Source organism: Fukomys damarensis, unplaced genomic scaffold (assembly GCF_012274545.1).
Source record: "Fukomys damarensis isolate Sample0158 unplaced genomic scaffold, DMR_v1.0_HiC HiC_scaffold_16, whole genome shotgun sequence".
NCBI lineage: Eukaryota > Metazoa > Chordata > Mammalia > Rodentia > Bathyergidae > Fukomys > Fukomys damarensis.
Window position 1 is genome coordinate 29,843,768 of NW_022900928.1, and position 11,916 is coordinate 29,855,683.

At 52.6% G+C, this 11,916-nt stretch overlaps 1 protein-coding gene across 4 annotated transcripts in view; it reads left to right on the plus strand.

Moving 5' to 3' along the window:
* Positions 1 to 11,382, plus strand: part of Tsku (tsukushi, small leucine rich proteoglycan) — a 14,311-nt gene extending 2,929 nt beyond the window's left edge. For 2 of the 4 annotated variants that reach the window (XM_010614162.3, XM_010614092.3), the window contains exon 2: positions 7,827 to 11,376. In XM_010614162.3, the coding sequence (XP_010612464.1) occupies positions 7,835 to 8,908 (1,074 nt within the window). In that variant the 5' untranslated portion in view covers positions 7,827 to 7,834 and the 3' untranslated portion in view covers positions 8,909 to 11,376. Of the gene's footprint in view, positions 1 to 409; positions 879 to 5,162; positions 5,188 to 7,826 lie in introns of those variants that run through there. The other 2 variants (XM_033764230.1, XM_033764231.1) reach the window with 2 other exon arrangements.
* Positions 11,383 to 11,916: the final 534 nt, after the last annotated feature.

Consider the following 11,916-nt stretch of genomic DNA (forward strand, 5'->3'; position numbering starts at 1 on the left):
AAAAAAAAAAAAAAAAAAAAAAAAAAAAGAAAAAAGAGATGCTGAGGCAGAGAGATCACAAGTTTGAGTCCACCCTGGGCAATTTAAATCTTATCTCAAAACAAAACAACAACAAAGACTGGGATGCTGGGATGTAGCTCAGGACTCCTGGGTTCCATCCCCAGGACTGGGGGTAAAAAAACTTCGTATCATTTCTAGCTGAGCTACAGTAGGCACTGGATACTTCCTAAGGAAGTCTGGGCCCACCCTGGAAGTCTCCTGGCAAAGCAAGTCCCTGGGCAATTTAAATCTTATCTCAAAACAAAACAACAACAAAGACTGGGATGCTGGGATGTAGCTCAGGACTCCTGGGTTCCATCCCCAGGACTGGGGGTAAAAAAACTTCGTATCATTTCTAGCTGAGCTACAGTAGGCACTGGATACTTCCTAAGGAAGTCTGGGCCCACCCTGGAAGTCTCCTGGCAAAGCAAGTTCTAAGACAGGTTCTATGGGAAAAACCTGGGCGAAGGGCCCAACAGCAGATTGATTCTGCTCATTTGTTCAGGATTTTGTTTTGTTTTGTTTTGTTTTACTAAGAATGAAATCCAGGGCCTCACACATCTAGACAAGCAATCTACCACTGAGCTGCACCTCAAGCCGTTTTATCTTTTGAGATAATGTCTCACTAAGTTCCCCAGGCTGGCCTCAAAGTTGTGAACCTCCTGCCTCAGCACCATGGATGGCTGGAGTTAGAAGTAACTGGGATTACAGGCATGTACCACAGCACCCAGCCACTCAGGTTTTAAAGTCATTGAATACTCGGGGGAGGCAGAAAGTAGTGCCCGCAGAGGGAGCAGCATGTGAAGGACTCCATGGGATCTGGCAACAGCACAGAGGAGGTTAGCACTGTGGACTGTCAGATGCAAGGTCCTGGGCTGGGGAATTGGAGTTGAACTGGTGACTGGGAGGGAAGGCAGATGCCAAATTACTGAGGATCCCTCTGAGCTGAGATTTAAACCTTAGGCACTGGAGACCCATTGGAGGGTCTGCAAGCACAACTGGGTGGGATTGGCACTTCCACAAAATTCCCTGACTTGTGGGTGCTGCTGAAGGCTGGGAAACCAGTTAGGAGGCAGTATTCTCCAGGCTCTTAGAGTTAGAGGTCCAGGTTTTCCTCCCACTCCATTGCTTCCTAGCTCTATGGCCTGAGACATTTCACTGGTCTGATTCTCATTCTCCTCATCTTTCAGATGATGGCACTGATTCCTGCCCTGCTGACCTGTTGTATATATAAATAGGCCAATGACTTATATGTGCTAATAAGATGAGAAGAGGTTTGGGGTATGCATTACAGTGTACAGACATTTGCTGGGTTGTACTCACAAGAGAAATGACTGAGGTTCAAATCCCAGCTCATAGTGATCCTCAGCTTTTAGTTCACCTCCAGTTCTACCATGGGTCTAAACCTGATTACACCATTTGGTAAATCCTTAAGTATTTTGTAAGCATCCCCAAGTGGAAGGATGCTTGCTTCCTTGACATTTTATTTGTCTGGTTTTCTCCCCTTCACATGGCCAGGTCTCATGTGGAAGAGAAGCTGCACGTAGATTTTTGTAGGCAGCCCAGGAGCCATGTGAACCCAGGAAGAGGTGACACTTTGGTGAACAAGGGGCAGGTTAGACTGGGAAGGCCTCACAGAGGATGCAGCTTTTGAATTGATCAAGAGTTTGCAATATGGTCCCTTTGTTGTCATGGTCAGAAGGAACAGCCATTGCAAAGGCAGGAGGTCCTAGAGGAGTGATGGGTCTTAAGCCTAGAAAGCAGTCTTTGTGAAGTGAGTTTTAAACAGAGTGCAAGCTGCACTCTGGCACCCAGCATGCGCGGCATTGGAAGTGGGCCCTGGGCCAGGCTGTTGCAGTAGGCCTCCTGACCAGGCCTGGGCAGGGTGAGGGTGCTGAGGCTGGGGCTGAGGAAGAAGGAAGACAGTGACCTACCCACCCAGGGGTGGCTGCTTTTTTGACGCCATGTCCTCATTCTGTCACAGGCAGCAGAGCTGCTTCAGGCTGCTTTGGCTCTGCAACTCTTCCAAGTCCCCTCATCAGTTCCCTAGTGGAGCCCTGTTGGGGCCCTAGGTGGTACCCTGACAGAATCCAAGGCCTCAGGAAATGTATTTTGGATTCTTCTCCATCTTCTGCCCCTGCCTTGCCTAGGTGTCTGCTGGTGTTGAAGCTCGTTTTCTTCCCTGGCCCCTGCAGTCACCTATTAGAGGGCGGGAATCGACATGCCGCAAGCAAGCACCCATCGGTGCCAGTGGGGCTGAGTGTTCACTTTCCCTCGGTAATCATCACGTTGGCCCACTGGCACAGAACTAGGTCTCTCACCTTGGTACATGTGAACACTCAAAACTCCAAACTTGCATGTGGGCACTCGAGCCTCAAAGTAGATAAAGGCCTGCAGAGTGGCTTCCAGTCTGCTGAGTTTGCCGAGTTGCAAAACTGCCATTCCCCATGTGCACACATGCTGTCTACATCTACAGGAACTTGAAAGACTCCAGGAAGAAGACATATTGGAAGGAGAGATCAGTGCCAAGAGTGCACCCTCCCCCGACGAGGGTGCTGGGTTTTCAGGCCCCACCCAAGTACAGCTGTGTCATCTGACCCGATCATGCAGGATGACTGAAGAGATAATAGTTGAGGCAACATAGGACAGGTTGAGAAGTGCTCTTTGGTGACAGAGTCATTTTCCAGATATCTAAAACCTTGGTAGAAAACATGCTGTGTGCCAGGCCCAGTGCTCAGCTCCCTGGTGACTGGACAGACAGGTAAACATGCTAATCTGTCACGGCCATTTGTAAACTGAGGCAGAGTGGCATATGGAGCTCTGGACTTGGAGCTAAGGTCTGGGTCTGAGTCCTGGTTTCCTTGCTAGCCAGGTGAATAATGCTCAGTTGCTTGCCTGTGATCTCTGCAGTCAGGATGGGCAAGGCAGAGAGGAGATGGTGGTAAAGTCGAGGTGAGCTGGTGGGCTTGCACAGATGTGTGGCACTGGTGATCCTGTAGGCACAGCTGGTCCTAACAGCTCTGGCCTTGGCCCTGAAATTCCTTCAGCCTTGTGTTTCCAGAGCTGATTAAGTAGATGGAGGGTAGGACCCTTATGAAATTCCCACCTAGGGATTTCACTGGTGTCAGCTCGCTCGTGACTAAAGGAACGGTGAGGGGGCGGGGTGAGGAGAAGCAGCTGGTTGAGGCAAAGGTCCATCTCAGGTGGGTGCCGGGCACTGGGCCAGGATGTGACTTGGCCGCCATCTACCTCATTTTGTACCGGGAGTACCCTATTGAAGTTGTTGGGGCGTGGGTTGGAAAATTTGATGGTCAGAATACTATGGTGTGGTACTGGGGCAGGTTACTAGGGTGAGGAGGGCCCTGGATGCAATCTGTCACCTGTCCTCAGAGGAGTGAGGCTGGGGCCTTGCTTATACCCATCAGCAACATGGGCTGGACGAGTTAGCACAACAGTGATGGGCCCACTGGGTACCTTGCATTGTACTGGGAAGGGTGTGAAGAATACACTGTCATTGCCTTCAGGAAGCCTGGTAAAAAACACCGTCATCACTGTCTACCAGGAATTAGGCACTTAGCACAGGGCAGTACTAAACAGAAGCCTTCGCATTCTTTCACAATTCTCTATTCTTGTCTCTGTTGAGGACACTGAGACTCAGCCAGGTTGAGCCTTGCCTGGGCCTGGTAGGTGGAGTTGAATTCACATCTGGATCTGGAACTAGGCAGCTGCCCTTCATAGCTTCCTCACTGGGCTCTTGGATCATCCAGCTGTCTTGGCCCGTGTCCCTGGCTGTCCTGCTCTGTCCCAGACGTGGAAGGATGCACAGGTGAAGATGGCCAGGCTCAGCCCCAAGCTGCCACACTGCAAGTCTGAGAGCAGAGAATTCGCCCCTGGAGGACGCCTGCTGATGGCCTGTGCTGTGAGAGTCTGGGTGGGAGGAAAGACTGGGAGGGAGCTGGTGTGGACAGAGCAGGCTTTGTTCCACTGGTGGGGCCAGGCCAGGCCAGTAGATGTGTGCAGTTCCTGCAGCAGCATGAAATATCAGGTCCCTAGCTCCTGGGCCCTTCTCTGCTGCTCCTTGGCATCAGTGCCTCTCTCTGGGTTTCCATCACCACTGATCTCCAGGAGGTCTTCAGCTCCCAAACCCAGAGATTCCCTGAGTTTGGGCAAGTGTGATCAAAGACCGAAAGTTGTTCAGATCCGTTGTTAAGGTGTTAGGTCTTGCCACTCTAACTCAAAAGCAGAGTTCAAATTCAGATGCAGTGCTCAGGCATGGGACCTGGCAAGCTTCTGCCTGGGAAAATTTGATTTCTGTAGGTAAGAGCAGAACCCAAGAGGGCAGTGATGTGGCCAGAGCTGTTTGAGACAGGTGTCTCTTAACAGAGGCATGTTGTCACATGGGGAGAACTTCCTGGAATTGTTAGGGCCTTAGTTTACTCTTGTCCTCACGGGCCATCAGCAAACTTGGCATTGTGGGCCCAACGATGTGTAACTCATGCCTTTGGTGCTGTAGGACCTTCTAGTCTCCCCAGTGGGAGATGGGGTGCTGGAGGCAAATGTAGTTCTAAACCTTTTCCCTCTTGTTCTACAACCTGGTTGATGTGTAGATATCTTTTATCTGCAGTTCAGGGTTTGAAAAATGGGATGAGTCTTAGTTCAAAGTTTCTTCTCTCCTGCCTTCTTTGGTGGCAGCTGGTCTCCTTTCTTTTTGAGGGGAAAGCTCTGGTCTCAGGGAGAACAACATTAATACTACTGTACGGATGGGAAAACCAATGCACAAAGATGTAAAGAAAACTGAAGATCACACAGGTCCATGTGTCCTGGGTCCAAGGCTGGCATTAGTGATCTTGCTATGAGTGGGTCTTTAACCCCATTGCTGGTCTGTAAGCCCCATAAGGTCATGGCCCCAGTGCCCTCACACATTCCAGCCTATCCTTGGACTTTGTATTTTGTAGGGATTTAATAAATGCTTTTGTTAAATTTTAAAGCCTGGAGACTTCTGAGGCTCATAGAGGGTGGGGGCTTAAACAGTGATGGCAGCAGTCTGGAACAGAGCAGGGACTAAGAACTAGGGATCCTGACTGTCCTTTGGAACTTGTCACCATGTCTCCGAGTCATCGTCCTGGAATGTGGTGAAGATGTATATCTGTGGGTTCCTGTGGTGGTGGTGGTGGGGGCACTTCATCTGGAGCACAACCTGGGGGAGAGACAGCCCCGCAGCTGTGCATCTATCTGTTAGTGTCCTGGTCTTGCTGGGCATGTCTCCCAAGGGGTCTCTCATCCTCACCCTACTCCTTGAAGAAGGGACTGTTCTCACCACTTTTCCTCCCCATAACTTCCCAGTGTCACACAGCTTAGCAATGACTCTTCTGTTTCCTCTGTTGCAAGTGGGGATTATGCTGCTGATCTTACTGGGTGACTGAGGACGAAGAAGAAACGGTGTGACAGCATTGGTATATGGTGGGAACTGGCTCTGTTGTGTAGACTCTTCCCACTGCAGATGTCCAGCTCTTGGCCCAGGTCTGAATGGAGTAGGGACCCTTGGCGCATTCACCAGCTTTGTTATGGGAGGGGGTGGTGACGTCAGTGGGTACACTTCTGCCCCCTTGACATCAGCTGTTAGGACTGCTGCCCACGTTCAAGATGTGCCTGGGAAGACCTCTCTGCACATGTGCAGACCTTCATACTCTACGGTGCACTTCTTTGAGGGTTAATCAACTGCTGTGAGGTATGCAGGGCAGGCATTGCTGCCCTACAGTACTGAGAACAAGAGGCTGCAGGGCAGTGTTGGGGTTGGGTTCCGGTTGCCGTTTACATAAGCAGGAGCTCTTGAGAAATCCATTTGGCCTTTCAGGGGCACATTATATAATCATGTCAGGGAAACCACAGGGTAGTCTCAGGACCCTCTGTGGTGTTTGTTTAAACCCCAGGAAGGGTGGATATGAGCAGAGCAGCTTAGCAGGGGAGGCAGAGCCCGTAGTAGTAATGAACTCTGTGGCGAGGATCTCACCCAGAGGAACAAAGGGGGCCTGAAGCAACTTAATATTTGCCTTTTGCTCCAGATATTGGAACACTCTCTCCTGTCTCAGCTGGGACGAAGCCCAGGACGCACCTGGACTGGGTTTAAACATTTAATTGGCCTTGACAAAAGAAAAGGGTGGAAAAGAAGGAGCCCATTTGGTGGTGGTGGGGGGAGGTCAGGGTAGCCCTGTTCTCCTAGGCCCTGGGCAGAGCCAGAGTACAGATCAAGTGGCTGCACCTTTAAAGTTTCATGCAGAGCCCGTAATGCTATCCAGCTACACTCTCCCTACCCCTCCCACCCCCAGTCCTTGGCCCACTCCCCCCCTTTTCCTGAAGGCCGTGAGAAGGAGGACATAGAGCAAGAGGATAGGACCCCGCACCTGAAGACCTGTTGCCTAACACCCAGCTGAGTGGCTGCTATGCAGGGAGGGGTAACCTCAGACCCCAAGTTGCCAGTCAGAGGCTCTCACTGTACAACCATCTGGTTCTCAGGCTAGTACCCCTGAGCCCCAGGACCCTGGGAGGCACAAAGAGCATTAATACAGGCTCTGAGTCTGATGGATGTAGGGGTGTATGATCATTAGATGTGACAAGATACACAGTGTCTTGCATACATGGCAGCTGCTGTTACAGTTATAGAAAGAGGGAAATTGAGGGCTGGACAGAGGAACTGGCTTGGGCTGTGGCAAGTGTCTGTAGGAAAAGCCCCTTCTGGGTTCTGCCTCTCCGCCAGCTCCCCTCCAGGCCTGTTGGAGGTAACATTTAAATAGATGAATTGGAATTGAACAGACCTGGGTTCCAGTCTTGCCCTGCTTTCTATTAGTTTGGAATAAGGCTCTTATCCTCTCTGAGTTTCTGTTTTTCATCTGTTTAATGGAAGAACCAGTCCAACTGCCTGCCCAGTGTTAATGCAGAGATCACAGAGGTGTGAGGATTCTGTCAGCTGGGCCCAGTACAAGGGGGCAGGGGCTTGGAATGGCTGTTTTCCAAGCCCAGCTGGGTAGGAGTCTAGACACAGAGTCCCCAGTTGGAAAGGAGACCTTACCACAGGAAGCCTGGGCAAGGTGCTGGGACGAGCTGGGGCTGGCGTCTCAGTGGGAGCAGCACCTTGGTCTGTGCAGGCTCAACCACTACCTGAAGGCCACATGAGGCCTTGCTTCCTGTGTTGTACCCTGTTGCGTGCCACAGTACGTAGCTGAGTGGCCCTCGAACCTCTCTGAGGCTCTGATGTTCCCTCTTGGTGAGATTTAATTTCTGTCTTGAAGGGCGGTGTGAGGGTCAGTGAGAGTGCCAGGGCACAGTAACCAGTATATAGTTGCCCAGGCGAGGTGAGTGGAGCACCCCAATCCCACCCCTACACTCTGAGCGCTTCCCTGGCAGGGACTAGATCCACACCAGCCCATAGGCTGTAAACCACCTGAGCTGGAGATGGAGGCTTCAAACTGCCCTGCATCGTTGGGCACAGGCACGGAAGGCATCAGGGCCCTTCCTTTGAGCCAAAGCGAGCATCTGCTGGTCCTGATTATGAAGTAAGCTGCTGCTGCTTCCTATTGAAAATCCATCCACCAGCCTGGCCCAGCGCCTTTCCATACAGATGGGGAAACAGGCTAGAGAGGAACAGGGAGTAGGAATTAGAAAGATACTTCAGGAAGGTATTCCGGGAGATAGGAGCTGCGTTCAGACCCACTGGCTCATGTTGCGTGGGGTGGGGTAGAAGCTTCCCGTGTGTCTGACCCTCACCTGTGTGTGTTTGGCTCTCTCCCCAGCTCCCACCATGCTGTGGCCCCTGCTGCTGCTCCCATTGCTCTTGCTGGCCGTGTGTGCAACACAGACAACCCAGCCATGCTTCCCTGGTTGCCAATGTGAGGTGGAGACCTTTGGCCTCTTTGACAGCTTTAGCCTGACCCGAGTGGACTGCAGTGGCCTGGGCCCCCACATTGTGCCTGTGCCCATCCCGCTGGACACAGCCCACCTCGACTTGTCCTCCAACCGGCTGGAGACTGTGAATGAGTCGGCATTGGCAGGGCCCGGTTATACTACACTGGCTGGCCTGGATCTCAGCCACAACCTACTCACCAGCATCTCACCCACTGCCTTTTCCCGCCTTCGCTACCTGGAGTCTCTGGACCTAAGTCACAATGGCCTGGCAGCCCTGCCAGCTGAGAGCTTCACCAGCTCCCCTCTGAGTGAAGTGAACCTCAGCCACAACCGGCTCCGGGAGGTGTCAGTGTCTGCCTTCACCACCCACAGCCAGGCGCGGGCGCTGCATGTGGACCTCTCCCACAACCTCCTGCACCGCCTGGTGCCCCAGCCTGCAGGGACCGGCCTGCCCCCTCCCACCATTCAGAGTCTGAACCTGGCCTGGAACCGGCTCCGTGCTGTTCCCCACCTGCGAGACCTGCCCCTGCGCTACCTGAGCCTGGATGGTAACCCCCTGGCAGCCATTGGCCCAGGTGCCTTTGTGGGACTGGAGGGCCTTACACACCTGTCGCTGGCCAGCCTACACGGTCTCCCCCAGCTGGCACCCCATGGCTTCCGTGAGCTGCCTGGCTTGCAGGTCCTGGACCTGTCAGGCAACCCCAAGCTCAAGTGGGCAGGAACTGAGGTGTTCTCGGGCCTGGGCTCACTGCAGGAGCTGGACCTGTCAGGCACGGGACTGGTGCCCCTGCCTGAGATACTGTTGCATCACCTCCCAGCGCTGCAGAGAGTCAGTGTGGGCCAGGGCACACAGTGCTGGCGTCTTGTGCGGGAGGGGGCCTATCCTCGGCAGCCTGGCTCCAGCCCCAAGGTGGCACTGCACTGTGGGGACACCCAGGAATCCGTTGCCCAGGGCCCAGACATTTTGTGACGAATGATGTGGCCCGGGGCCACAAGACAGACTGCTGCCCTGGGCTTGCTCAGGTCCCACATAACTTATATTTTAATGTGCCATTGCCAGTGGAGAATCTGTAGGCCTGTGTGGTGGCATCACCACAGAGTTGTGGGCCTGGGAAGGGCTTTGTGCCTGGGTCAACACCCTTTGTCCCCATTGTCCCTCTAAACTGTGAGCAGAGGGATCTCCATGCCAAGCCAGACTCTGGTCCCTGTCTGTTGCCCTTTCTCACTTGTCCCCCAAGTGCCTTTCCTCTTGCTTGGGCTGATCTGACCCATGGCAGGAGGAGGGTGGGTGGGAGCTACCACTGCAGGGCATACTCAGGTCCACTGGGTGAGCGTCGTCTTGGCCCATGGTCCAGTCTTTTAGGAGCAGGATTCCCTTTTACAACTTATCCTTTCTTTGCTCTGGAATCCTGGGTAGAAGAACTTCAGTTATTGAAGGGACTAAAGGAAAAACCAAGTCTGTCCTCCTTGTGGGACAGATGGGAAATTGAGGCCTAGAGAAGGAATGTAATCTGGGGTCCCCTGAGTGGAAGCTTGACCAGAACCCAGCTTCCTGCCTCCTGCCTGCACTCTCTACACTTCCTGTTTTCTCCAAGTCATCCTTTTCCTGGGCTTCCCCTTGCTGTTCCTGCCCTTTCCTTGTCATCACAGCAGCAGGAGAAAAACAGATAAGGTCCACAGAGGTGGGAGTGTGGGCACACTGACGAGCTGTGTGGCCTGAGCAAAGTCACTTAGTTTACAGCCTCTGAGCTTGGGGCACGCCAGTCCCAGGCCTTCACTTTCTCCTGAGATGAGGTCTCTAAGAGTCAAGACTGGAAAGATGCCCGTTCCCCAGGACATGCTCCCCCTTGGAGCTGATGCTGTTCTAGAGCCCATCCAGCCATGAGCTACACGGGCCTCCTTGATTCAGTCCCCACAGGCTGGAGCCCAGGAGTTCCACCCACCTTCCCATAGGCAGGGTCTTTCCCACCCACACTTAGGCTCCACCCCAGGGTAACATCTCAGCTTCCCAGCTCTGGGCTTTTTCCTTTGTCTTCATTTTCTAAGAGTCATTGCCTTTTTTAATGAATTGTTGCTTTCAACTCCCACCCCCCTACCTCTGCTGGCAGGGGATGGAAACATCATTTGTAAAATGGGAAGAGTGGCATTTGTTCACTTTTATAATACTGTGTTCTGGGTACATATTGGTCTCGGGCAGAAACCAGCCATCCGTAGCCATGTGGGCATCGGGGCTGGTCCCAAAGATAATGCTCTCCAGGCAGTGAGAGCTCTTTCTCCACCAGCTCACCCAGTACCTGATTGGTGCTTGGTTTAATAAATGCTACAAAGATTTCTTTCCGTCATTTAAGCTGCATCTGCTGACACTGCCTAAACTGGGCTCTGGGCTCACAAGGATGAGTGAGGCCAGGCCGTGGCATATCATTTGCCCCGAGAAGCCGAATAATCTCCAGGGTATGGGAAGTAAGGTGACATGAGGGAGGGAGTCGCTGAGGTGTACTGGGCCTTTCGCTACAGCCGGCGGTCTGCCTCCTTCACCCCTTCTGGTCACCCCAACCCCACCTGCTGGCTGTCCCGCTGTAGCCTTGAGCACACAGATGCCTTTGCCCCAGCTGTCACTGTGGGACCTGACCTTGCCCCAACCCGGCCTCTTCAGCCCCCTTCCCACCAGGAGACCCCATTCCTGTCCTGCTGTAGCAGCTTTCCCAAAGTCTCCTTCCTGTCCCTCTGTCAAATGCAATAGTACCGTACTTCGTTCATGCTCAGTGTTTTCAGCTGTTGGGCTCCCTAACTCCCTTCACTGACAGGGAACTCCCTTCTAGTTCATTTGGTGCCTTTGCTGTCAGCAGTTCTCACTGTTCACACCCTACAGGAACCCCCATAACACGTTAGCAATGAAGTGAGATCAAAATGTATGATGAATGTTTTAACTTTTTAAAATTTATTACAATAAAGACACATCACTAATCAGCTTCAAGGGAGTCCCCCCTCACCTCATTCTTGCTACTTTTCTGAAGCACTTCTGAAAGTTTTCTTTCGTGAACATCTTTACGAGGGGTGAGCAAAAATACAGTGAAAGCTGCTGCTCAGTGCCATCCAACAAAAAGGCAGACTCAAAAACATGATGTGTCTTTATCCGTCTTACTCACCCAACCTGGCACGGTGTTACTTCTGGCTCTTCCACAAAGTCAGTGGCTGTTGAAAGGTAAATGTTTTGAATCAATTCAGGACATTGAGACAGGTGTGATAGCGCAACTGAAAACAATGGACTTCCAGAACCGTCAGATAAGTGAAGCAAGGGGCGTATCTTAAGGGATTCATGGCAATGTGTCTGCGCTGTAAGAATTTAAACAAAAGCTAAGTATTCACTGTATTTTTAGATAACACCGAGTACTTTGCCAGACCCTGTGCTGGGTGGCAAGATAAATCCACCCAAGTCCCATGTCTGCTCTAGGGGGCTGTCGATCCTGATGTGGGAGAGGGAGGGACACACAGAAGGCCTTTGGGTGTAAGAGTCAGGATGTGTGCAGGATCCACAGGATCCACAGGACAGGACAAGTGGCCAGGATGAGAGAGGCTGGCACTTGGGAGACATCTTCCCAGTCAGGTCTTCCTGTACCAATGAGTCCTGGACCGAGGGGTGGGGGTGGGTGGAGACCCAGGCCTCATAGTCCTAAGTGTCTCCCGAAGGTGAGGAAAGAGGGCCTGGTCTTGCTGATTGCGCCAGACCACTTTGGTCTCCAGCCTCCCTTGGCCTCTCGCATTCTGTGGGACAGGAGAGTACTCACAGGCAGTGGTGGGGAGAGGTCAGAACTCAAAAGTACCTGTGTCCTCACCAAACTTCGCGGGACCAGAGTCTGCGTGGGTCCTCCTGGCCTGCAGCGCCACCGCGTGGTCACACAGGGCCAAACACCCCCGGATAAAGCGCAGTGCAGAATCCGGACAGCTGGAAGCAAAGAGCACCAACCACCATGGTTTGAG